This window comes from Juglans regia, chromosome 2 (genome assembly GCF_001411555.2).
Source record: "Juglans regia cultivar Chandler chromosome 2, Walnut 2.0, whole genome shotgun sequence".
NCBI lineage: Eukaryota > Viridiplantae > Streptophyta > Magnoliopsida > Fagales > Juglandaceae > Juglans > Juglans regia.
In genome coordinates this window covers 10,147,543-10,161,737 of record NC_049902.1, presented here as the reverse complement: position 1 = coordinate 10,161,737, position 14,195 = coordinate 10,147,543, and the positions used below count along the sequence as shown (strand labels likewise).

The window sequence follows — 14,195 nt, the reverse complement described above, 5'->3', positions numbered from 1 at the left end:
TAGAAAAAAACCCAATGATCAGGACAAAACTGGAAAATGATAAATGTAGAGGGATAAAATTGGAAACAAAATTTGGAGAAAATTACTGTACATACACGGTTACACAACAGCTAGAGGCAACTAAACAGGGTCAAATATGTAAATTTATCAATAAAGGATAAAAATGTAAATTTCAAAATATAGAAGAAAAGCAACGATAAGGATAAAAACGAAAAAGCAATAATAAAGAGGGACAAAATGAGAAAACAAAATTTGGATCTGTAGATTGCTGCATAGGCGCTTTTATTCATAATATATATATATAAATATATATATATATTATATTATATATCCCATATATCTATGGAAGCTAGGGACAATAGTACTTTGCTGTATTTTTACGTACTTACGGGGTTTTCAAAGAGAAATGCAAGTAAAATGCAAGGATAACTTGCCATGAAAAAAGTTGAAGATACGTGAATGATTTGTGGCGAAAATATGCATCCCTATTTGTCACCAAAACACAATGTTCCTTTCCTTCCTGCTGACTCATCATATCAAGCAAGCTTTATAAGTTTCCTAGTTGTAACGATGTGATAAGTTCTATTAATTCCAATGTACTACAAGGTTATCACACAAATTGCCAATGGCTTCATTATATAGAGGAGTGTAATTGATTCGGTTCGGTTCAGTTTTGTACATTTTTTAAAACCGAATTAGTATACACCGATTTTAAAAATTTAAAAATTGATATTAGACAAATTCATTACCGAAACCAAAATTTCTGATTTTTTTGGTTTCATCCGGTCCGGTCTGATTTTTCTAGTTTTACAGATTATCTATATTAATAATAATATGATGTTTACATATACTAAACTATTAGTATATTTATATTATAGTATAAGTACATTATTTTATAATAATTAACATATACTAGTATAATAGTGAATTTAATTATATTTTATATAAGTTCTAGACTTTTTATATGAGTATATATGATTAAATGTGTAAAAATATATTTACAAAAATACCAAAAATGTATTTATCTTTGATATATATATATATATAATATCAAAAGTAAGTTTATATTAATTACTTAATATTAATGTTTATGTTTAAGACTAAAACTTATATGTTATATCAAATGTTTTATTAAAAGTTATAAGATTAATTTTATGTTATATTAATTATCAATTTAATATATAATATATATAATATAAAAGATGATATATAATATAAAAAATTATAAATATATATCAGTCCGATTCGATTTAAACAGATTTTTAAAATAAAAATTAATACCGCACTGATTTAGGACCAATTTAAATTGTTAAGAATTGGTACCTCACTGAACTGCTTACAAACAGGACCGAATCTACCAGTTTGGTTTGGTCCAATCCAGTTCAACTGGTTTTCCAGTTTTATTTTCACCCCTATATATATACACGATGAAATTTATTATAATACCCAAGTCAGACAATTTGTAGGTTATATTGGTTAGAATTAGTGGTTAGATACCTATCCCGAACTCTATCTTCTCCTGCCTTCATCTTCACGAGTGCATAGACTTGGAGTTGGTTAGACTGCCTTTGTCCTTTCTGTGGTCCCTATTATATATTTTAACAAGAAAATTTAATTTCTAAAAGGATCTCAGATAATCTATGTTCTGCAATATTGAGCCTAATATAATTAAGAGTACTGCTACATACAGTCGTGGAATGTGCAAATGCCGTGCAGTCGTTTTGAAAAAAAGTAGAATCTACAATTAAAAAATTAATTTCTTTTCATGTGGATCCTATATTTATTTACTTTTTTCAAAACGACTGCCGGCGTTTACACACTCACGACTGTAAGTATCATTTCTCTACAATTAATTGCATGAAATAGAAAACGTTCATCTCTTCTAGTTAGGCCTATGCAAAATAATTTGTTGGCCCAATCTGTCCAAAATACCCGACCCATTCATCCGATAAAGTCGGGTTGAAAGGAGATGCGAGCTGATCTTATCTACTCAGAGGGCGAAACCGTAGCCCCCGATCTCTCATCTTTCTCCACACAAAAAACCCTGAACCATCTTCGATCCTCCATTTCAATTTCTTCCATTGCTTTCAAATTCTCCAGAAAGAAAATTTGGCCTCACTTGTACAAATAAAACCACCCACTGAAAATAAAAATATCTCAGCAACGATTAGCAAAGTACTAGCACAAATATACAACTTAAGCCTTAAATTGTTATTATGCACTCTATCATCGCTTACAAATGTGATGTCCACCCAAAGCTCCGAGACGAAGCCCAAGCTAAGAGCGCTTCGAATGCTGATCACTTGGTTTGCCACCATATTCGACCTCCGCACCATTTGTTTACCTTTCCTCAGTGCCACCCTTCCATTGATCTGCTCACCAACTTCAAGCAAGTCCCTTTCTTCCACACTTTCCTCACTCCTCGTATTCCTCTTCGCACCCTTCAATTCAAGGAAATCGAAAGTCGGCGAAGCAGCTCACCGCTACCGGAGTTATTTCCTCCTTTCTCCTTAAACCCCATTTTGTCATACGACTCGTAATCCTTGGATTCAAACACCTTGCTAGGATTTCCACAACGGGATATGGCTAGCCTCAGGGACTTTCGGGCATGGATGTACCTAATTGGTTTGTGCTATGGTCTCCAGGCAGATGTAGTGAGCTCGGCTTTTCGATATTTGGTGAGAGAAAGGGGTAGTGGGCTTGAGGGAAGACAGTCACACATGGTGATGGTGGAAGCCTAGGAGCTTTGAGTTCCATAGAGTTTCACCGGCAATTTGGAAACAACGAACGTGACAGAGCGAGCAGCTCAAGAACGTGAAAGTATTTCTTCAGGAAAGGTCTAGAGATTACGAGAGAGGGGGTTGCGGGCCGACAACTTTCCAGCCGAGCCGAATGGGTATTCAGGTCGGGTCGATTTAGTTCCCATTCGGGTCGGGTCGCCTTATTTTCTTTGGTTATGGGATGCCGGCCAAGTCGGGTCGGGCCCAAAAGTGCTTGGGCGGGCCAATTGTGCAAGCCTACTTCTAATAAAGCTTAACTTGGAGGCAACTTCATCTCAATTCATTTTAATTTATTATTATAATTTTTTTAAATTTTAATACTAAATATAATAAATAATTTAATTTTTTTAAATTTTAAAATAATAATAATAATAAATAATTTTTTAATAATATTTTATCATCTCAATTCAATATCTAAACGTATCCTAATTTGAATAATGAGGAAATCTATCAAGCTGGGCTGTGTCAAATCAAATTTAGAGGTATTAGCGGGGCTATTAATCAGGTTGGGCTTTGTCGAGTCATTATGATTCATGCTATTTGTTAGTATTAGATAACAATACGAAGGATTTATAAGAAAATTTGAAGAAAAAACTTTCAATGAGTGCCATGTTTTAGGGCTGGAGGCAAGGCACTGGCCCTTGCCACTCCATTGTCCACCGCCCCAGTCCCGCCTAGGTGGCTCGGGCAACCCCGCCGTCCTCCTCCTTTTCTTATTTTTAGTTTTTTATTTTTCTTCTTGACTTCTTGTTCTTAAAGCATGGCCATGGGTTTGTTCGCAAACCCACGACTATTCATGGCACAGTTCCTTTGTTCAGACCCATGATCATGTCGTGGTGGTGATTTTATTTTTTTATTTTTACCTTGTGCTGTTTCGTTTGTATTTTGTAATTTCTTAGATTTGTGGTTGGATGAAAGATTTGTGGATTTTAGAGATGAATCTGTAGACTTGATATTGTTTGTTGGTTGTTTTGTATGTTTTTGCTTTTTTTGGTTGTTTTCCGCCATGGGTGGGCGGTGGACAGCGGGGGACAAATGGATTGCATGGCCAATTCGCCCCTCGGCACCCGAATGGAGGGCCCCACCATTGGGTGCAGAGCCGAATCCCGGGGGGAAGTCCCGCTCTCCACCCATGTCAGGGGCAGGGTGCGGGAAAGGGGGCACCCTCGACCGGGAAGGTAAGGGAAGCACCCCTACCATGTTTTTCTGTATAAAACACAATTCTATAAAATTTTGGTGGATCAACCAGGATACTTAAGGAGCAAATGACGAAAAAAAAATATTTTTTATTTTTTGGAACTCGAATTACTCAAATAAATCCGTGAACCCGCAAGTTAATCCAACACAACTCAATTGTTAATAAGGTGAAGTTAGAATCGATCCAAATGGATCCGAACCTGTTTATACTCAATCTTAATCATATATTTTACATTTTGGATTAGCGGATCATATTAAAAGCTGACAACCTTAGTATGAGAGTAACTATAACATTTAGAGCAAAGCTTTTGTGGGAATGAACTTATTAATTGGACAGTGGAATGCAATCAAAGAAATTGATATAGTTTGAGGTGTAAATTGTTCATACTGTTATTCGAGGCAATTCGAAAATGAATGAGAGTTTGAGTTCCCTCAAATGTCTTCTCATTTAAGGTTAAAATATTTTATAATTTGAGAACCAATATAATAAAAATATATATGATAAAATAATTAAATTGAGCTAGTTTTAGGGGAAGATATATATGAAAGCATCATAACAAATTTGTGAACTAGGACCAAGATTATCTCCATATTCAATAAATTAACAAAAGATGACTGAATCGTTTGAATATTACTACCTGAAAACATTTTTCTACTAACAATCATTTCATAATTCAAAGTATATATGAGTAAAGAGAATAAATAAGAAAACTACTATAGGAATAAGCAGAGTTATCAAATACCACACCAACATTCATTATTATTACATAGAAATATGAAACATCTAATTTGAGTTTATATCAAAGAGGAGAAGACCTGCCAGCTTCCTTGACTAGGGATGATAGAATTATGTTCTTGATTGAGAGATTCTACGATTGAGTACTACTAGACTGACTTGATTCATTTGAATGCATTGATAAGCAATCTTGATTTGGAATCTCCACGTTATGCTCAATTTGTTGCTTTGGTAATGAAAATAAAGGCTTAGGAGGTAGTTGCTATAGAGAAGCAGAGAGGATGTTTTGAATGTAATAGCTCACACTTTTCTTATTTCCAATGCAGGTATATATACAAGATGAAGGACGTGAGTTAAGCCTGAAAATAAGGCTGTCCTATAACTGCCTAATAGATATACATTAACACTATGAGCTGTACAAATTACACACAAGGATTTGATAATGCTGAAGATTGAGGAGCTTGATCTGCTGTGCTGGATTGCGTCAGTTTTGGAGAAATAACAGCTTTCCTTATATGCCCGCGCAAGATGGAGGTGCCATCAGTAACTCCAATCTTGGACCTTAAATTTTGGAATTTTTGTCTTGACAGAGGCTTTGTAAGCAGATCTGCCAGTTGGTCTAATGTGTGAACATGATTGACAGTTATACGTCCCTTCTTCACAAGATCACGAACAAATAAGAGATCAATTTCAATATGCTTCATGCGTGTATGTTGAACTGGATTTATACTGAACTGAGTGGCTCCAATATTGTCGCAGAAGACTTGTGGGGTTTGCATGAGTTTTATGCCAAGTTCATGAAGGAGAGAATGAAGCCAAACTGTTTCAGAAGTTGCTGCGGCTAAGGCACGAAATTCAGCTTCTGTGGAGGACCTTGAGACAGCTTTTTGTTTGCGAGCAGACCATGAAATTGGGTTTGAGCCAAGGAATGTGATGAAGGCGGTTGTGGAGACTCTTGTATCAGTATTGGCAGCCCAGTCTGCATCGACATATGTGACTAATTTGAGGGGGCTGTGCTTCTGGATGAGTATGCCATGAAACATTGTGTTTTTGAGATATCTTAAGAGTCTTTTGACTGCAGTCCAATGAGAAGATGTCGGTTTGTGCATGAATTGTGAGAGCCTCTTAACTGCGAAGGCAATGTCAGGTCTTGTGAGACATAGATATTGCAGGGCACCAATGATTCTTCGATATTCTGTGCTGTCTGCAGGTTCGGATCCATCATGCAAAGTGAGATGCTTGCTTGTTGACATGGGTGTTTGAGTTTCTTTTGCTCCATCCATTGAAGTTTTTTTGAGCAGATCTCGGATGTATTTGTGTTGCGAGATGAAGACACCTTTGGGTGTAGGAACAACTTCGATACCCAGGAAAAAATGGAGATCTCCCATATCTTTGACAGAGAAATTGTTGCTGAGTTGGTTGATGATGCCTATAACAAAGCTTGATGTATTCCCTGTTATAATTATGTCATCAACATACACAAGACAGTAGCATAGGACATTGTTGGATGAATAAATGAAGAGAGATGTATCCGTAGCTGAGTGCACAAAACCAAGGCTGAGAAGTGCATCACGGATTGCCTTGTACCATTGGCGTGGGACTTGTTTCAAGCCATAAATGCTTTTCTTCAATTTGCAGACAAAGTGTGGGTTGGATTTGTCTTCAAAACCTGGAGGTTGATGCATAAACACAGTTTCATCAAGGCTTCCGTGAAGGAAAGCATTGTTGATGTCGAGTTGCCTTAGTGACCATCCATTCATGACAGCAAGGGAGAGAATTAGCCTTATTGTTGCTGGTTTTACAACTGGACTGAACGTCTGGAAGTAATCAATTCCTGGTCTTTGGTGGAACCCTTTAGCAACTAGACGTGCTTTGTGCCTATTTATGGTTCCATCAGGATTTCTCTTGATTCTAAAAACAAATTTGCAGCCAACAAGATTTTGTCCTGAAGCAGGTGGGACTAGTTCCCAAGTACCATGATTAACTAAAGCTGTAATTTCCTCAGACATGGCTGTGCGCCACAGTGGGTCCTTTAATGCTTCAGTAACACAGGTGGGTTCAGCTGATTCGGGTAGAGGGTGTTTAGTGGTGGTATGAAGCTGCTTTGGACAGAAAATGTTGTTCATGGACCTTGTAGTCATACTATGAGTCCTTTGAGAAACAACTAGAGGTGGAGTGTTTACCTGAGGTGTGGAGGAGACTGCTGTGTTGTCTTGATCTAGAGTAGAAGGAGGACTCGCTTCTTGTGCTTGTGTGATGCTTGGCGCAGGTGAGGGCTGGTTGTCTGCAGGGTGAATTAGTAAGAGAGTTCCAGAGGGGCAGGGAGGTGCCTCGGGTGTTATGGGCTTGTGAGCTGGCTGTATATGAGTTTCAGGATATATGGTCTCATCAAATGTGACATGTCGAGACACATATAGGCGCTGAGTAGGTATGTGATAGCAAAGGTAGGCACTTTGGGTTGTTGAGTAGCCTAAAAACACACACGGAACAGACTTTGGTTGAAGTTTGTTGTTGTTGTAAGGCTGAAGCCAAGGAAAACATAAGCAACCAAAGGATCTAAGTTTAAGATAATTTGGTGCTTCATTAAACAAGGCTTGAAAAGGGGATTTGTGGTCAAGAACAGGTGAGGGCAGCCTGTTTATTAGATATGTTGCAGTAGCAAAAGCATAGGACCAGAATTGGGGAGAGAGACCAGCTTGAGTGAGGAGTGTTTTTCCTGTTTCAACAATGTCTCTATGTCGGCGCTCTGAAGCTCCATTTTGTTGTGGAGTGTGTGGCGCTGTGGTGTAGTGGCTGATGCCGTGAAGTGTGAGGAAGGGTTGTAAGGCAATGAATTCTCCTCCATTATCAGAGTATAAGCTCTTTATTTTTGCATTGAAACGTGTTTCAATCATTTTGTGGAATTGCGAAAAAATGAGCTTCACATCAGATTTGTTTTTTAGAGGAAAAAACCAAGCATATTTGGTGAAGTGATCAATGAGGATCACATAGTATTTGTGACCTTGTATGCTTGTTTGTGGGGATGGACCCCAAACATCCGTGTATATTAAATCAAAAGGAGATGAGCTTGTGAGGCCGTGTTTATGAAAAGGTAATCGATGAGATTTATTCATTGAACAGGAAATACAAGCATGAGAAGTAGAAGAAATGCGATCAACAGGAAGTGAAAATGACTGGATTAGTCTTGAAACTACGTTGGAGGAGGGATGGCCAAGACGTTGGTGCCATCCATTTATTGAGGTGCGTTCATGGACCATAGCAATGGGTTTGACAGCACTGTTTGTGGTAGGGGATAGACGCCATTTTCACACTTGCCTTGAAGAAGAGTCTCCTTCGTCCTCTGGTCCTTGACAAAGAAAACAGTAGGATGAAACTCAAGAAACACGTTATTGTGTTTTGTAAAATGATGTACTGAAATGAGATTTTGGTTAATACTTGGAACACAAAGTGTGTCTTGAACTTGAAAATTTCTTTTGGGAAAAGGTAAAGTAAGAGAACCTGAATGAGTGATTTTCAAACCTGAACCATCTCCGATAAGCACCTCATCTGTTCCATCGTACTCTGAGTGCAGTTGCAAGTTTGAAACTTGAGAGGTGATGTTATGAGAAGCTGCAGAGTCGATTAGCCATCTCTGATCTGGACTGGAATTTGTAGTGGTGCAGTTGGCCAAGGGTTTATGAGGTTGCAGCTGTGGGCAGTGTTTTGCAACATGACCAAGTTGTTCACAGTATTGGCACTTTGGTGTGTATCTCTGTTGTTTAGAGTTGCGGGGCTTTGACTTGGGATCATTTTTCTGGTTTAAATAGGAGGATGACTGCTGTTTTCTTGAGAACTTGAAATCCTTACGTTGAGTGTTGTTAGCAGTAATCACCATGGATGGATTGTTGTTGTCAAGCCGCTTGAGATAGGACTCATGTCCTATGAGAAGATCATGGAGTTCTTCAAAGGATAAGGATGATTCTCGTGCACGGATTGGTGCAACAATTTCTTTGTACTCATGACCGAGACCATTGAGAACATATAATGTGATATCATCGGCAGAGAGAGGAGCATCAATGAGAGCCAATTCATCTGCAGTAGTTTTTACAGAATGTAGGAATTCTGTAACTGTGCGGGAACCACGCTGAATGAGAGTGAGATCCTCCTTGAGTTGCATAACTCGTGTTCTGGATCGACTGGCATATAGCTTGGTCAGTTTGCTCCAGGCTTGAGAGGATGTTTTTGAGGTTGCTATGAAGGGTATCACAGCATCTGTCACCGAAGTGAGGATTGCATTCAGGATTAGTATATCCTGTCTAAACCACTGAGTATAAGCGGCAGTAATTGCTGCATCAATGGTCGTGGATGAGGGTTGTGGTGGGCATGGGATGGTTCCATCAACATAGCCATATAGATTATAGCCAAGAAGAAGGGACTCAAATTGTGCATGCCAAGAGGGATAATTTGTGGGGGTGAGTCTAGTCGTAATCTGTTGATTAGCGTTGATGGCTATGGGAGAAATAGTAAAGTTTGCCATGTGCAGAAGAATATGAAATAAAAGAATCAGAATTTTACTCGTTGGAGAGAGGGCAGTCTGATACCATATAGAGAAGCAGAGAGGATGTTTTGAATGTAATAGCTCACACTTTTCTTATTTCCAATGCAGGTATATATACAAGATGAAGGACGTGAGTTAAGCCTGAAAATAAGGTTGTCCTATAACTGCCTAATAGATATACATTTACACTATGAGTTGTACAAATTACACACAAGGATTTGATAATGCAGAAGATTGAGGAGCTTGATCTGCTGTGCTGGATTGCGTCAGTTTTGGAGAAATAACAGCTTTCCTTATAGTTGCAAGGATCCAACTTCCCCTTCAAGCATTTCTACCAGTTTGTTCATTGAAGGACGATCACTAGGCTTCATCTATATACACCATAAAGCAACTATGATCATCAACTTGCATATTTCCTCTTCCTCCTTTGTGGCATATTCCTCCATTTCTATATCATTTCCATCATGCAATTGGTCGTAGACCCATGTGGGAAAGTAGATTTGGCTCGAATGTTCTGCATATTCATTCAAATTCTTTCTTCTACCTGCCATTTCCATCAATAACATTCCAAAACTATAGACATCAGCTTTGTATGAGATGCCTCCAATATTTTTATAGAAAAACTCGGGAGCCATGTATCCAAACGTTCCCCTTGCAGCAGTCAAAGAAACAATGCTATCATCTATTGGATATGATTTTGCTAAACCAAAGTCAGAAAGCTTGGGATGAAGATTCTCGTCAAGAAGAATGTTGTGAGGCTTTATATCAAAATGCAAAATCCGTATGTCACAACCTCGATGTAGGTATTCGATCCCACGAGCCACCCCTAGAGCAATTTCATGCATTTTCTTGTAGCTTATGAGGATACTTCCTTCTTTCATAAAAATATGGTCATTCAGAGACCCTTTAGACATGAACTCATATACAAGAGCACGCTTTGATCCTTCAACACAAAAACCAATGAGTTGCACTACATTAACATGATGAATTCTTCCAATGGTTGCAACCTCATTGATAAAGTCTTGCCCATTAGCTTTGCTCTTAGTTAATATCTTTATTGCCACAAGTCGGCCACTTCGAAGTGTTCCTTTAAATACAGTTCCATAACCTCCTTCACCTAGTTTGTCCTTGAAATTCTTGCTCATCTTCCTAATTTGTGGGTATGAATATCTTATCGGCGCGAGATTGTTGTGACTTTGTAGAAAGTCTTCAATAGCATCATACATTGACAAATGCCTCCTTCGCCATTTATAGATCAAGAATGCAACCACAATTGGAGTCCCTATTACCAGTTTTGCTCCAAGGTATAGCCCTATGGAGAAACAACACCACACGAAAGAATCGGTTACATTTTTTCAAATAATCTCCTCTTCCATAATAGATAGACTAACTATCAATTTTTCTTTTTACATCTTTATTTGATTTGATTTTTTTGTATTTCCTATTTTATATTTGAACTCCTTTTATTTTAGAAAGAAAATAAAAATAGAGTTCAAAATATAATATTGATTTATAAATAATAGTTATTTCTGAAAACAAATAAATTGTTCATGCACTATTATAAAAGTTCCTCTGTTTTTTCCCTTGATACATTTACAACTCAGAGTACTTGTCTTTCTAAATTCTGGCTAGTAATTAAACAAGGTTTATTTTTTTATTTTAATCAGATTCAATTAAATGTCATTAAAATAATCTTATTTTTTCATGGTCCACTGTCTAAAATATCTTCTAAAATATTTTTTGCTATTAGGTATAGTCCTAAATATATAATATGGAGAAAGCTCACCAAGCTATACTAAAAGAAAACTAATAGGTTATAGCTGAGTTATTAGTCTTTGGAGATACAACCTAGTAATTAAGAACAAGTATTCATGCTTTACAGTCTAAATAACAATATACTAAAACCAGGAAAAAAATGAAGAAGATCAAAGCCAAAGGGGATCGAGATATTGTTAGTTTCTTACCCAGATATAAAACCAGTATAATCCACTTTATGGGTGCAGCAGCTACAAGAAATATATATAAAAACATAATAATGAATCAACAAGGTGACTTAAATAGTTTTCAGAGTACGTACAACAATAATTTATATAAACCTCCGGACTTTTATGTCTAAATCCCTTGCTATATGTGAAATCGTCATTTGTTTAAAAAACTTAAGCTGATAAAAATAGGTAGATTTTATTATTTATTTTATATCTTAGCACTCACCCTCAATAGATAGCCCAACACTTGAAATATTTAATTAAATATTCCCAGACCTATAGATATCTACAAGACTACTATAAAATCTAACCCTATCCAAATTATTCAAATCCTACCCTCAACACTTGAGTCATGTGAAGCAAAGCATGGATATTTGATGAAATTTCAACATATAGAAAAAATCATGTTAGCCTACAATAATATTGAGACTTTCAACATTTTCGACTTGATCAAGGCTTGAAAATGAGTGTTTGAAGTATGTCATTGTGCAATTCTGCCCTTTGATATTGCAAACAACTTTTCTGAAAGTTGAACTCACCTTGCGATGTCCAATCATGGTGGTAATGTACTGCTGCAAATAGGGCGTCAGGTAACTTTCCTCGTGCTTTGACAACAAAAGAATACGGTTAAGGAACTTAGAATTATCTAAAACTCTGCATTTTCTTAATTGAAAATATAGTTATAGTACTGTAAAAAAAGTAAACTTTTAATGTAATTATGAAAAGTAAAAAAAGAAAACTTTTAATGTTCCTAATTAAGGATATTGTATGCTCATTAATAGTACTGTATGGTTTTTTAATTTGCATGATCTCTAGAGTTCTCTATAGAGTTTTCTCAGCGATTTATTTATAAATAGGGACAAGCTTGAATCGATCTAATTAGTTTGAGTAGGGATTAATTAACTTTCATATGATCATGACAAAGGAATCTCTCCCGGCCCTGATCTTCTATCACAATTAGATTACCACTCATCATGAATAATGACATTCGTATTTGCTCGCTCTTGTATTATATAAATTAATTCTTTCCCTAGAAACTAAAATTATAGCATTTATCAATGACTTCCAATATCACAACATTCAATTCAATTATTCTTTAGGCCGGTTGAACACTATGATTATTCTTCAGGATCACCCCTTTGATTATGAATGTGAAAATATTAAAATAATCGAAGGAGGGAGTAGATAAATTCTTACTTAGGACGTACAATGCTCCCCCAAGTCCGTTCATAACACCTACGTACGTACAATATAACCAAGAAAATTGATTAATGAATAGAAACATGAGGTGATTAAAATAATTAGAGTATGTCAATTAATAAACAACTTTGCTTTCTAGTCATCATGTTTAGAAAGAAATTAGAGACAACTCTATAAAGGCCCAAAGGTTCTGATTTCGATTCAATGCCATACTCATAATTGGGCTTTAGCAAACTTCTATTCAATGCCAGATGATAAGTGTGACTGAGAATTAATAAAAAAACTTTAGGACAAAGAAGAAGATTTCTTAACATTTTAATATTCCTCTGATTATGTGAACATCAAAGCATAATACGGAGTCTCACCATTAAACTAGTTCATCTATCTCATTTGCCATTCTATCATGTATACCTATTCTTCAAACAACTTAATTTTGAGATAGGAGTCTCACCATTGTATACCTCCTCAAGTCTTTCGAAGAATCCTAGTATTAATCCGACCACCAAAACAAAACCAATATAAAATTAGAAATCGAAGAATTCCAAGAATGAAAGAAATAGTCGAGATGTACAAGATCTCGATCGACTATACCAAAGTGTTGCATATTTTTCACGCATGCATTCTTCTGCGTGCGTATGTACCTTGATCTGTAGTCCTGTTCCAGCATTGAATTTTATTCGCGTCATCATCGTAGTCGCAACCGTCGCAATATTCACAATAAACTCGGAACCAATAAAGCCTAAAACCATATAACAATTCGTTGTGGATCTTTTCGCAGGAAGGAGCTGCTTCTGTATATCCATCGGATATTAGGGATATTAGCTCTAGTCGGCAAGATTCCTCCACCATCTCTGGATTTATATTTTCTTGATATGTAACATATCTATGCATCTGGGACGATGATGAAGAGTACTTGGAAGAATATACTTCGTTCTTAGAGCAATTAGTTGGAATGTTCAAATAAGAGTACTTTGAATTAATCACTTGCTTTTCACAGCTCAAGAAAGCCATAGTTCTATAACTTCCCCATAGTAGGTAATAATATGGATCCCCATCACTAAAATTATAAGAGGTTAGAAAATAAGGAGGGATAGAGGAGAAATTAGCCCTCTGAATACCCGAGTCTACTACTCGGATTGTGTAGTCACTGTAGTTGATTTCCTGCACATAGTACTTTCCACCATATAAGTATAAGACAGTAATGTTGTTCTCACATGACAGCTTATACCTTTGGTCGCCGCAGTTTGGTGGATCCGCCATTAATCGAAATGGATAGCTTATATTTTGGATACTGCCACAGGAAGAAGGAGAACAAGTACCGTTTCCTGTCTCGGTAAGATGAATATCCTTAACACTGCAAGTTTGATGAAATAGCAAAAGAACGAAAAGGGTTGTCAATACTGCAGGGAAGCTCATGATTCCTCTTGCCATTGAGAGAGAGAGCATATTGACTGAATGAATCATTGAATATAAATGAGTATGGAAAATGGTAGGTTGACTATTAAATATGTATATTAATTGTCTTTATATATATATATATATATATATTCTTAATGATTAAGAAAATAATTATTAATAAATTTTTTTCTTTTTAATAATTATGAATATTCAAAAAATATTTAAAAAAATAAAAAAATTCATTTATACTAGTATTGTATATATAGATTAGTTTATTTGTAGAGATGAGATGAGATGAGATGAGATGAGATAAGTTTAAATGAAAGTTAAATATAATATTATTAAAATATATATTTTTAATA

The 14,195-nt window shown here is 36.3% G+C and overlaps 1 protein-coding gene across 1 annotated transcript; it reads right to left on the bottom strand.

Annotated features, from left to right (window-relative positions):
• Positions 1-9,316: 9,316 nt before the first annotated feature.
• On the bottom strand, positions 9,317-13,913 carry LOC109001063 (LEAF RUST 10 DISEASE-RESISTANCE LOCUS RECEPTOR-LIKE PROTEIN KINASE-like 2.8). The gene is made up of 6 exons (XM_035687295.1): positions 13,077-13,913; positions 12,887-12,919; positions 12,433-12,471; positions 11,775-11,840; positions 11,215-11,256; positions 9,317-10,562 (listed from the first exon to the last, which is right to left on the bottom strand). The coding sequence occupies exons 1-6, from the start codon at positions 13,897-13,899 to the stop codon at positions 9,622-9,624; spliced, it is 1,944 nt and encodes a 647-aa protein (XP_035543188.1). The 5' UTR covers positions 13,900-13,913; the 3' UTR covers positions 9,317-9,621.
• Positions 13,914-14,195: the final 282 nt, after the last annotated feature.